At 39.4% G+C, this 13,777-nt stretch overlaps 1 protein-coding gene across 8 annotated transcripts in view; it reads right to left on the bottom strand.

Moving 5' to 3' along the window:
* ARL13B (ARF like GTPase 13B) overlaps nt 1-13,583 on the bottom strand; it is a 51,095-nt gene extending 37,512 nt beyond the window's left edge. For 4 of the 8 annotated variants that reach the window (XM_065853436.2, XM_065853446.2, XM_065853450.2 and 1 more), the window contains exons 1-4: nt 13,033-13,583; nt 8,048-8,221; nt 6,242-6,312; nt 3,574-3,823 (exon numbers count right to left, since the gene is read on the bottom strand). In XM_065853436.2, the coding sequence (XP_065709508.1) occupies nt 3,574-3,823; nt 6,242-6,312; nt 8,048-8,106 (380 nt within the window). In that variant the 5' untranslated portion in view covers nt 8,107-8,221; nt 13,033-13,583. The other 4 variants (XM_071813870.1, XM_065853441.2, XM_071813872.1 and 1 more) reach the window with 4 other exon arrangements.
* Between the last annotated feature and the right edge of the window lie 194 nt (nt 13,584-13,777).

Here is a 13,777-nt window from a genome sequence, read left to right as displayed (position 1 = left end):
AAAGGGAAGAGAAGGAAAAAGAGGTTAAATCTTCAGAAACTAGTGAGAGAGGTTAGAAAATGTAAGAAAAGGTGAGTATATCAGAGAATGTGTTTATTCATTAGTACATTGTATTATGTCCTCTTGGAATTATTACTGAAAAATGATTTTCTAGAAGCATTCAACAATGGCACTCTTGATCTAAATCACAATGTTCTGAATGCCAGGAATTCTACAAGTAAAACAGGATGAAAGTTCTAGTAAGCATTAATTTACCTAACAGAGAATGCAATTTCTATTTCAAGTTTTTCTTTTTATATGCTGAGATAGTCCATGGCAGATTAGGAAGAGAACTCTGACAGATCAGAATTCTTGTCTAGAGGGAAATTCCAGACTCCTTACCATTGCTAACACTCCAGTATCACTCCTTTCCAAGTTCTGTTAACTAATAAGGAAAATATTACAAAGCATAGCCACAAATATGTTACTGATAACCTGATAATTGGAATGTTCCTTTGCTAATACACAAATTTAATTGTCTGATGAGCAGTGGTTTATTTCAAAGGTCCATCTTGGTTACCGGTCATGAAGATTTTACTTTTTCCTGATCCCACTTGCAAAGTTAGTTTTATCCAGATAGATGAAAGCCCATAAATGCAAAAGGTACACACAATGATATACCTTATACTGCATACATAGTAATTTCTGCTGCTGCCTTCAATATCTAGAATGGACTTGCATCCAATCTTACAGCATGCTTATATATACTCCATTGCACAAGATAGATACTGCACATAGTACAAGTTGGGGTAAATAACTTCAGACTAAAATTCAGTACTGACTGTTGAAATTTTGGTATATTAGTTCAATCTACACTTAAAAAGAAACATTAATATCCAGTAGAAATATTTTTATTGTTTCATCCTGATCAAGTCACAAATACTCTTTCATCATTCTTCAGCACACACACACTCTGAAGCTACAGGTCTCCTTCTCATTCCTTTGAAGTTTAGGTTCTTTCATTAGTTTTTAAGATGATAACTGGTAATTAATGAAACATTAATGAATAAATGCTTTGTATTTAAGCATACAAATAACATTGTAGAGAAATAGGTGAACCTACAGACAGCAGAGAATAAACCAGTTACACCTTTTTTCCTGCTTCTCCTTGTTTATTTCAAGTGCTGGAGGAAAGCAGTAGTCCAGACCAGAGACACACTTGTGGAGTGTGAAAATCACAGAGAAGGAGTCTTTCTCCTCTGTCATGAAATTATAACAGTATTCTATGAAAAGAGAAATAGATTGTGCTCTGCAGTGTAAGAGCATGGGAGAGAAGGGAATTACTTAAACTTCAGCTTTCCTGGATTTAATACTCAGGCATCACTGTATTGTTTTCAGTAAATACTAGCCTTCACACACACATGCACAGACTAAAATGTACTAATTAAAAACTTAGCAAGATATTAGGGAAGTTATTGCTACATGGACACCAAGGAAGTTGTCATTAAAAAACAAAATGAGAGCTGAACATCCTTAGAAGGAAATATTTAAAAAGGCTAACTTTCACCACAAATTTCAAAATCTGCTGTTTGCTTTATTCTGCTCTTCATACATTCTCATTTTTCAGTTTCAGGGACTAAAGGGAAAAACATTTATGCCACAGAACTCTTATTTGGCAAATATGAGTGATAGAGATTTGCATCTCCAATAAAAGGCATCTTCAGGAAGGGAAGGTACACAGGACCAGTTTAAACTCATTTGCTGAGCACTTGATACGCATAAGACAAACATTAGTGCACACTGACTGCTTCACAGCTTGCAGGCTTCATAAGATAAGAAGTGCTTCAAATATTGGAAAAAATTTTAGAGAACACACCCAGAAGCATTACCGTGCCATTACACAGCCATTAACACAGACACCAAACCAAAACCAAAGGCAATACAGGAAAGAATTCTTAACTCAAGATGCAGGCTCATATAGGGAGCATAAAACAAAAAACTACTGGGTCCCTCCACAGAACTGGGGCACTGCCAAAGCAAATGCTGTTCAAAGGCTGATTAGCTACTGACATGGATCAAAAATGTAAGATAGAGTCCCACAAGTCCCAGGAATGTGAGTGGGCTGTGCAGCTACAGTCAGCCACCCAAATAAACTCTATTATAGGATTAGGGCACAGAGATTTCTATGGGGAAAAAAAAAAAAAACCAAAAACAAAAAACCAACAACAACAACAAAACCCAAACCAACAACAACCACAAAACAAACCAACAAACAAAACAAAACAACCAACCAACCAAAAACCAAACAAACAAAAACGCAAACAAAACAAAACCAAAAAAACCAACCAACCAAAAACGCAAACCAAAACCAAAAAGGTAAAGTTGTATTTATTTAGAAACACTGCACAGTTGTCAACTGTCACAGTCGCATTTTCAGAACAGATTTGAGTTGAACTAGCTGCATTAAGTTGGTTTTACTGCCCTCCCTGTACAAATAACATTCAGATAGCAAAGGAAGTTAAAATCTAACCTATTTTTCCAACATATATACCATTAGGCTTGCTGAACTACACTCCACTTCATCGAAACAATTAGCCAGCTTCACCCTCAAACCACCAGAGCATCGCTACTTCATAAAAGTAGACGCCCTTCCTCTTATCTTCACAGATTCTTTAGAATATCACAGAAATGTTGTGTAATTACTGCATTATGGAGCTCTTATGCCCACCAGACATAAAGATATTGTCCTGATAAATAATTTTAAACTTTCATAGTTTACTTTAACTTCTAGATGGCATTTGTCCTCAAAGACCTTTTGTGTGGCTGAAATTAATAGCATGCTATTTCCAGTATTTTACAAAACCTAGTTTTTAAGCAGAAAAGCTCATGAGTCTACCAGTTATGTGAAAGAAGGTCTCTAGACCTTATGAAACATTAAGTATTTTTTTAATTAAAACACATGCACTGAAACAAAAGCACATGCCGCACATTATTAAAGTAAGCCTTCTTTAATGAGATTTTGCTGATCATGTATCAGCAGCACCACCATGTGTTAAGTGAACAAAACATTTCTTGCTGAGAGATTACTGGTATTGCAGAATATAGTTAGCCATTTACAATTTAAGTAATTGAAGTAGGCCTAAATAGTAACAATATTTTTGCACCATTTTTCCCATGCCAAACTTGCAAAGCCTTTAGCCTATCATACCATTTCAAGTAATATTACAATTTTCAAGAGTTAAAAAAACCCACCTTATTATTTTTCCACTGATAATAAAAGACAAGAGAAACTAATATCCCTGATAAGTATTAAATAAGATCTAATGCCAGATGCAGTGAATGGACTCACTATATCACTATGTACAAATCAGGAAGGATGGGCTTTGTTCACTAGTATGATACTAAGATTGGCATAAAATAAATACTTCAGAAATACTGTAAACTAATTGTAATATTGTTTAATGCTAAAGTTACAGTAGTATTACTGTACTTTATACTTATGTTTATACTTTACATAAATACTTCTTTAGAAGGTGCAGGTAACAATTTAATAAATATTCTCCTAATGATCTGAAATTTTGTAACATTACTTACACTAACACGGGTTTTCCTGATATCTTAGGGCTGTTTAAAACGTCTATCATGGCTTGCTTTGTTTCTTCCATTCTTGCAATGTCACTGGAATCCACAACAAATATTACACCATAGGACTCAGCATAGTAATTTTTCCAGATATTTCGAATTCGTTTTCCACCTCCTAAATCAAAGATGGTGACTTCAAAGCGTCCCTGTTTAAGGTCAATCTTGGAAAAACCAACTGTTGGAGCCACATCTTCAGGAGACTCTGTCAGAGTTCAAAGAAGAAAGACTTCAGTAAAATGTGTCCTCAGTTCTTTAAAGAGGATTTTACATTGTGATTTGTGTAGCAAAATGTTTATTTTAAAAACATGGAGCAAACTCTCCCTGTTAAGTGACACCATATTCCTAACCACATTTTTTTACGTTAAGATTTTCCCTCTCCTGACATAATTTCAAACTAATACACTTGTCTCTCAAACAGTTGCTTCACATAAATTTAGACAGGAGCACTGAGGCCAGGGGTGGGGGAGGGAAAAAAAAGAGCCAAAAATGCAATTTTTAATATTTAATACTACAGTTAAATTGCAGTGGTGTTCAGTGTATGGCAGTTTTAACTTTTCTCCTCAGCACCAATGCTCCCATCTAAACAGTTACACAGTATTTGCACGGTATTAGTCCAAGTTTGAGAAGAACAACAAACAAAACAGTTAATAAATTATGACCTGGGAAGCCTTGCACTCTGCCAAATTTATTCCTTATCCCTCAACGGTTGCCAAAATAGCTTCAAAACCTCAAACCAAAAGTTGAGATAAAGTGACTAAAACCATGTTCTGAGATCTAAACTACTTGATTCACTTTATTCAAAATCAGATTTTGGCCTTTGTTTTAGTTTTGTTTTCAGTTTGCTATACAATATGCTAAAAAAAAAATATATATACACATATATATATACACACATACAAAAAACCCCAAACCAAAACAAGCAACAAAAAAACCCCACAAGCAATCAAACAGGAAAAACGAAAACCAAAAAACCACAAACACACCTGTAGCTTTACATTTAATACTTTTGCTTCCTGTGTCCCTCTCTAGAGGGCAAAGAAAGCCTGTACTTGCCTCACATCACTAAGCTGCAGGGGATGTTACCTAGATCTCTGCAACCATTTTATGTAGGCTTGGTAGCACAAGGCAGGAGAAATAGATGTAAAATTCAGCTTGTTTAGAGGAAGAAATAAAGGCACAGTCAAAAGCACTGAGCTCTGAAGAGGAGTGCAGAAGCTAAATCATTATCAGACTTCTGCTACCACATTCCTTTTTTGAGAGAATCCTTCACACACACACAGCTGACATGGGGATTCATAGCAGACTGCCTGGCCAGAACAGCATAAGACAAGGCTCCACCAAGAGAGGGGTCCCAGGACACCACTTACGAAAAACTACAGCTTCAAAACTCGGCAGACTTTATTTTGAAGAATGTTTTGCACATGAGCTGGAAGTATGTGCTTTTACAAGAGAGAACAATGTGAACATAAAGTTTGGGTAAGGGTGAAAGCTACCAATGATGAGGGGATATTGCTGAAACATATGCTACTATTGTACAGTGAGGTCTCCAATAATGCACAGTCTTCAGTGCCATATAGTCTGCAGAGCCATTTTGGCAAATATCACTTCAGTGACAGGTTTAAGAGTCCTAAGAACTGAAATATACTTGGTTTCTGCTAAAACCCAGCAGTCATAACTGCAGTCTTCTCCTATAAGTTTTATGACTGGTACACAGCGAAAAATACCGGTTCTATCAACTCTAAAGACTAACTGAAGGTTATAAACTCTGCAAGCCCTGTTAAAGAAAAAAAAATGCTTTCTACAGCAGGTGCTATTTAAGCCCTGGGAAACAGTCATAGAAGTTAGAACTATCTTTTGCTGGAGTTTCCCTTTAGAAATACCCTCTTTAACCTTTTTTTTTTTTTTCCCCCTCAAAAAACAAAAGGACTTTGAGAAATAACTGTCATGTTTAGCTGATAAAGGTATTAAAGTTTGAGACAGAATGGAAGGCTAAATAATGAAGCTCTCATGTTTTCAGGACAAAGATTCAGGAATAAAAGTGAGAGAATATTAATAACTTTATTCCCACTTAGCAAGTTCGTGAACTTACATAACACATGTAAACAAAAAGCCAAGGTGGAGTCTCCAAGTCTGCCAAAACACTACTAAGTACACTCTTGTTATTACACAAGATGAAAGCTACTTAGAAAGACAATCCCACAAGTGGAAAAATAAAACCAAAACCATAAAGAAGTTTTGTTTCGATAAGTACAAGTTTTATCTCAAATTATATCTTGCTTGCATGTGTCACTGAATGGTGCAGAGCACCCTCCAAAAATCAAGTGGTCTCTTACTGAAGTAACTACCTAGAAAATTGTTACCTTCAAAAGGTAAGACCCCTAAGTATTTCTCCATCTGCATGTCTTCACACTATGGGGCCTGTGACATACCCACTTTGTCAACCGCATTTGTACCACTTTTGGTGGTACAATCACCAAAATTTTCTTTCAACAATATGGGAGGATGAGAAATTAAGAAACAAAGCAATATTTTTTAGATTAAATTTTTTTTAGATTAAAATTATTAATTATACTCTCTCTTTCAATGTTCTATTTAGACGAAAAACAAATTAATTGCTTACCTCCTTGAATTCCTCTGACTGTAGCAGTTTTACCAGCATTATCGAGACCCACCATTATTAGGGTCACCTTCCTACATAAGGAGGAAAAAAAAAAAAAAAAAAAGATATTTCAAGTATTTTTTCTTCTAGCTATACAACATTTATTCAATTCAGCTTTTTAATACATGCATAGCAAATTTACCACAAACTAGTAGAAATCATAGGTATCAAAATACCAAGTAACAGGCATTGTTACAATTGTATATCTGATGTTCAATATGTCAAATTATCTGATTAGACAGAATAGACAGCACAGCAGAACAAGGTATGAAATGAGAAGCCTAATATTGCACTACAAGTTTCACGAGACAATGATTTTGCTTTCAATTTATATTTGCTTGATGAAAATTAATTTCACGGTACTGTAAATTTTATCCTTTTTTGGGGGGGTGGTCATGGTCTCTAACTATTTCTGTAATTTAATTTCCATTCCCCTGTATTTTTACTGTCTCTCTGCCTCAAAGCTGTGTCTATACTAGAAATACATTTGTCTCAACCAATGCATCCGAACAATACTACAGTACACAACACTTGTGCAGACAACACCAGATGCTGTAAAAAAAGTGGCACTGGTACTCATTGTGCCTTTGCTTCAAGGAGGAGCAATCTAGACTGCCAATGTGCAAACCAGTGGTATTGAGTATGTACAATATACGAGCAAAGTGGCAGACAGGTTAGAATTTACACCAGGATAGGATTTTAAGCAAAGCAATAGGGAAAGTATGTACATATGTATCTCAATTGTTCCTCCTAGTCACAAAAACTCAGAGGAGTCAAAGAAATTTGCTCAATTTTATGCCCCTTTAAGTGAGGGAATACTAAAAACATCATTATTTCCAATCTTAAAACTATGATATCATCACACGCGGAGTATAATTCATGTGAGTTTCTTCAGAAGAGCCAAAAACCTCTGAGAAAAGTAGGATGTTCATAGTAAATTATACTTTAACAGTAAGCTAAAAATCAGAACAGCCACGAACATTTATAAACTCATAACTGTCCATAATACCTTGGTGGTATCAGAAAGCAATTCAATCCAATATAGTTCTTTGAACAACAGCACTTTCTATAAAACCTAAACTATGTAGCATTGAAGAGCAAATACTGTTACATGAGTGTCAAGTATAACTGTGTGGTGTACTATTTTTCCCTTTCCCTGTAGCTTGTAAATAGTTTGAAAAAAACAATGCACTACCCGGCCTCTCTGCTAACTTGAGGGAAAAGGATGCAGGATGTCAAAGTAACGGAAACAGATGAGAACAGTAGAATTCCATAAGTGAGAATGGATCACCAGGCTACTCTCAAAATGCAGTATTAAGAGACTTAGATAATAGTAAGAAAACTAGTATTACACTGGGGTTATAGTCTACTCTTGACAAAGTGTTTTGACACATTACATTTCAGAATCTCAAAATGCAGAAACTAAATCAATACGACAAAAAGCAAATAAACTTTACATCAACATTCTAGCATCACCCCATAATGCTAAACTTGAGGAAAGAGTATGCAAAGGACAATATTTTGAACATTATTCTTTCCTGAAGTCAGAAACAAAGGGCCTAAATTAGAGATCATTAACTTTTAACTTTTAAGTTCAGAAGATGTATTGATTCTCTCTTGGAGAAAAAATAAATGATGCATTTTATCTCAGAATTAAAAAACATGAGACAATGTTATATAGCAAATAAAGTAAAACATAGGTGAGAGGACATGAAATACAGTCTGAGAAGGTGAGTACAGAAATGTCAAATATTTTTACATGTTTACCTGACAGGTTCCTGCCATCGTTTTAACCAGCTGCAGCAATTGGCCATTAGACTGAACATCTCTCTTCACTAGCCATCTAGAGCCACAAAAATGACAGAAACTATGTGGACAGGCCAGCACAACCCAAGACGACTAGGAGAGAGATTGCAGATGCCAGATGGTGTCTTGTCACTGCTACCAAAGGAAAAAAAAAAAAAAAAAGCATAGTTAGCTCCTATGTATAACCAAGGCAAGGATTTGCCCTAGCAGCAGCCTGACCATTCAGAGTGTGCCATATTCAGTAAGCGCTGCAACAGTCTCTTTATATGTTTCAATTTTCCAACCTCTCACACACCATATGTCCCCACTTTACATACCTGGGCAGCAACAACACAGTACTCACACAAAATAATAATGCAAGACTACTGCATATAGAGAAACTTGCAAGTTACAGCAGTAAGACAAATCAAGCTATGAGATTTCAGTGCTTGCCTTGCTAACATAGCCCACAGTTCTGCTGACAGACAGAAAATAAGACCAAATTCAACCATAAGTAAGGCTTGCAAGAACAGAATAGGATAAGGTATTAAAAGCAAATAATGTCCTACCTGTTAAGTATATTCATTTAACTGTCAATTTATTTTACACAGAAAGATCCCACGACAAGGAAATAGGGTTCTCCAGGGAGTACTCTGAGGAACTGGCAACTTAATATCTAGTAATTTTCACTAAACAGAAGTATCATGTACTTCCATTATTTTATAATCCCACTTTCTACTCCTCGAGCAGGAGGAAGCAACAGAGAACAGTTCACTTTTTTATGTTCCTCTGTATAACAAAATGGAGAGTGTGATCATGTGCACATTTATTTCTTTGTATGCACACTTAGCAAAGAAACAGTAAAGCTTACACAAACCATGCAGTCAAGTGCACAAAGATGCAAAAGCTTAAAAATTCCCTTGGTTACAACAATCCTACTGCAAACAACAGTAGCTGCCCATATAAAGGCCTTTTGTAAGCAAGCTTTGGGCAATTTTAATTCATGAGTTCAAATCTACAACCTCCCTGGCAGGATGATGATGAGTCTGGCTGCTACTTTCTTCACAACAGCCTGTGGTGCTATGCTTTGTATTTTCAGCTAAAACACTGCTAACACATTAATATTTTGGCTACTACTGGACATGCTTGCACAGCATCAAGGCTTGCTTGCTTTCCCACTCTGCCCTGCCTCCCTCTCCCCTCAGCCAGTAGGCAAGAGGTTGGGAGGGGACACCATCAGCCCCAACTGATCAAAGGGGTATTCCACAGCATATGATAAGCTCAGCAAAAAACAGCTCAAGGAGGAAGAGAAAAATGTTCACGATTGTCTTCCTAAGCAGCCATTAAGCACGCTGAGTCCCTGCTTTCCAGAAAGGGGCTGAACATCTGCCCACTGATGGGAAGAAGTGATTTATTTCTCTTTTTGTTCTGATTAAGCATGTAGCTTTTGCTTTCCCCATTAAACTGTCATTACCTCTACCCACAATTCTTCTCATCTTCCTTCTATCTTCTCCCCATCCTGTGGGAGACAGGAGTGAGAAAGTCACTGGGGGCATGTTTAGTTGTTGGGCAAGGCCAACCCACCATTGACCTTCTCAATGGCAACATGTGGCTAAGGATAGTAACAACTTTGATCTGGGCATGTTATAGTTGATAATTGGCAGGCCCTCGTGCTGGTCACTGAGCTCGCTTACTTTACTGCACATTAGAGTCCAGTGCTTGTTAGTGGCTGGAAAAGGCTGTTCAGCTTACCTCTCCCTTGGGAAAGGGCAAAGCCATTTGTGGTATCATGCCTGCTCAAATGCACGTAGTGGGTAGTGTGGAAGCATAGGGAAATCCAGTGTGTATCTCAAGATTTAAACTTGGAGGAAAATAACACGTATTTGAGTTGTGCATTACAGGCAGAATACAGCAGGAACCACTTGAACTAAAGGATGATGAGCCTTGTTAGGAATCAACTGAGTGTGGTGGCGACCCAACCCAAGTGAGGCTTGGCACCCAATAGTCCAACATGCCACTTCCCCTACCCTGAGTGACCGCCTCCAGAGATGGAGCCCAAGTCATCAACTCTTCTTATTCAGGGAAGGGGCATGGCAGGGGCTCTGGAATACGGGAATAATATCAATGCAAGTGTCATGGGACATGGGATGTTGGTTAAGGACATAACCCATCTCTCCTCCAGAGATTATCACCACCTTTGCAGAAGGAATGTGCATTACCACCTCAGCTCGTAGGTTTGTATCATCTTAGCTCTCATTTTGATCAGCAGCTTAAGCTAAAGAAATAACTGGATTCATATCAGAGCAGCTGAGATGTAGACAGATATTCCCTACACTAACTTGCCTCCATGATCAGATTAACTGAGAGTTGTGACACTTTGAATTACCACAGCAAGTTTCCTAAAGCTTGTTTCTCAAAACTCCTTTTTTTTTTTTAAACAAATAAATTCCTTTTATATTTTAAATTATAACTAACCTCAAACCAAGGTAATTTCAAATGATGGAGAAAACTGAATAATTAAAGATTATAACAACTTTCCAAAGCTGTCATCTTCCCAATCTAGGCAAATAAAAGTAGAAAAAACATGAGGAACTATCCCTAACAAACATTTTGTCCCTTAAAAACAATGATGGTTTCGATGATTTATACAGGTAGGAACTGAGAACTCCTCCTGATCTTATGAAGTAACATATTCAAGGATGCCTTTGTGTGGATCTGTCATCAATCAATATCAGAAACTGGTCAGATATCTTCTACAGCAGAGACAACAGGTACTCTTTAAATATTTATAATCCATTATATAAGAGCACCTACTATTAGCTTCTCCACAGGAGAACTTAGAGTATGAAGATCAGAGAAGTTCCTAAAAAAGAGAGCAAGATGATTACAACCATGACAAGTATTACACTTGGGCTCTGCAGAATCCAAAAAAAAAGAAAAAAAAAAAAAAGCAACAACAGAAAATCAAACAAACAAAACAAAACAACAAATGAAAAACCCCAAGCAAACAACCAAACAAACAAAACCTCAAAAAACGTCACATGCAGTGGAATATGGTATCTCAACCCACAAGCAAGAATGAACAAAGCTAACTTCGAGAACATAGCTACACAGACTTTCAGCATTTGCCTGGAAAGCAGAATGTAACAGCTCAATGAACAATGCACTAACAAAAACTTAACATTTTCAGTGCCTGAGCATCATCACAGAACAATTCCCATCCCATATTATACAAATTGTCTAGCTTTACAAATTGTCACAAAATTGCTCTAAAGAGCAGATATGACTCATAGCATACAAAAGAGATTCCTGAAATGAAGAAAGTTTGTTAAAGCATGAAGAGCACAGGATGACCATATCATAGCAGAGGAATCTTGTTTAAACACAAAACTCTAAAGGGGGTGAGTGGGAGGTGACAAATAAGATAACTTTCCAAAACTTGCCACTATAGGAGGAAAGAGCACTTCAACATTGCTGAGAAAATTATGGTAGAGAGGCAATGTACAACATTGTGTGATGTTATTTTTAGAGACCTGATCTCTGAAATATGTATGGAACATGTTTTATGTATTTTATACATTGAGTTAAGAACATTCAGAACTTGCTTCAGATATTCTGTCAGCTTGCATTCTTTAAGCTCGTTAAGGTGAAGCAAAACCAACGTGCTCAGAAGTACATGAAACTGTTTAGTTAAGCCAGTATATCATTTATATAGCAGGTCAGCACAAGTGTCAAGGACTAATAATGTCAAAGAACGCAATTTTAGGTAAGAGAACAGAAAAAGGGTACTACAGGGACTAAGAAAAACATGAGAGATAACTGCGCTTAACACTCTAAATTAAGATCAATAGCTACTTAGCAGCCTGTATGTTATGTCATCCAAAGTACTGGATACCAGCAAGTCCAACACATAAAGTCATCTAATGAATAAGTTCACTTACTTTCATATCAAAATACAAACCACGCACCTTTACACATTTCACTGCCAGAGTTTATATGTTCTGCCTTTGGTAGATGCTTTTATGGTAGAGAATGTTTTCAGTCATATCAAGCTCTCACTTTCTTTAAAATAATTAAACAAACAATTTAAAGTTGATCCTCCTCAAAGTTTAATTATTTAACTTCCTTACCTGACTTGTTTTAATTATAAGAATACAGTATTTGAGTCGTATTACCGCTATATTCTGAACAGCAAACCAAGTGACTGAGCAGTGAAGGCATATTCAGCAGAAATCTGCTGCCAAAATTGCAGTGTAGTCAAGAGGTGCATGAAATGCAAGCAAAAACTATGATGCCTTGAAAAACTGAAGCACACAGTTGTTTGTAAGAAATAGCCCCAGGACCACAAGTTCTGTAAAGAAATGTTACTCCAAGAATAGCAGTTCAAGCGAGCTTCCACACTTTCCAGCCACGTTCCTACCACTCTTGTGTTTCCAAAAGAGAAGCAGCCCTAGCACCAGACCTTGGTTGAGGCACGTTTCGTTTGCTTGTCTCTTCCACTGTAGGAGTACTGGCTTTCGTTTTACAAAAATGAACATTTCAGAGAAAATCGACTCTCTGTTGCTTAAACACTTACACGCAGGCTGCCAAACAGCCACAGCCCAAGGCTGCCGCTGCGGACACACAACGATGTGTTTGATACGGCGAGACTGGAGCGGAGCTGGAAGACACTCGACACGAGCTCCGCCAGCCGGGAGCCGGGCAGGACGCTCGGCCCGAGCCTACCGGACGACCCCTCCACCGCGACGACCTCACCTAAAGCAGGCTCACCCCGGGCTCTCCCCGGAGGCGCAAGCACCTGAAGAGCTCCCGCCTCGTCCACTTTCCGCTGCGCCGCCGGCAGTCCGCCGCACACGCCGCTGCTGGAAGCACAGGCCCCGGGCGAGCCGCACAACCAGCTGCCTCACACCAGCAAACGCGGTGGCCGCCGCTGCCTGCGCGCCCTGTCTCCGACCGGCGACACTTACCGGTCGCTCAACGGAGGCGCGAGGCGATAACGCCCGAGCGCAAACGGCTCCGCGCCGGCAGGAGTGGCGTTGCTCCGGGCAACGGGAAGCTGCGGCCGAATGCGGGGAGGGGCAGGCAGCGGCAGTGGAACGCCGCTCAGCTCCTCCGCGCCGGGCCGACGCGCAGCGGCTCCGGGGACACGTGACCGGCGCCCCGCTCAAGCGAAGCCTGCCATTGGTGGAAGCCGAGATCTCCGAGGCAGTGGGGACGCTTAACCAGGCCGGTAACCCATGGTTACCGCTAACGGAAGACGGGAAGGGACAAACTTATTGGTATCAAAGGAGCGCGGAGACGGACAACACCAATGCTCGGACGGAGATGAGCGAGAAGTGCGAACTGCGGTTAACCAATAGGAACTGGGGGCTCCCTCGGTGCCTGAGGTGGATCAGCCAATCAGCAAGGACAGAGCACTTCCTCGGGTCTCCCCGGCCGAAAGTGAACAACTGCGCGACCCTACAGTAACGCCCGCCGCTGCGCTCGCTTTGCTCCTCTCCAGCTGGTGCGAGGCCCTCCTTGGTTTGCGCCCTCTCGCTCTCTGTCCGCGGCGCCCCGACAGCCGCTCCCCAGGAGGATGCCCGCGGAACCCCGTATGCCCGGCTGCCGCGGCCGCCGCCCCTCGGGGCGTCCCGGCTGCGGGTCAGGAGCGAACCCCTCGCGTCCCCGCAGCGCTGCCCCCGGCGCTATGCTGACGCTCTCGCAGGGCAA

Source organism: Patagioenas fasciata, chromosome 1 (assembly GCF_037038585.1).
Source record: "Patagioenas fasciata isolate bPatFas1 chromosome 1, bPatFas1.hap1, whole genome shotgun sequence".
Taxonomy (NCBI): Eukaryota; Metazoa; Chordata; class Aves; order Columbiformes; family Columbidae; genus Patagioenas; species Patagioenas fasciata.
The sequence above is the reverse complement of the archived record's forward strand: the minus strand, read 5'-3'. Positions and strand labels throughout refer to the sequence as shown.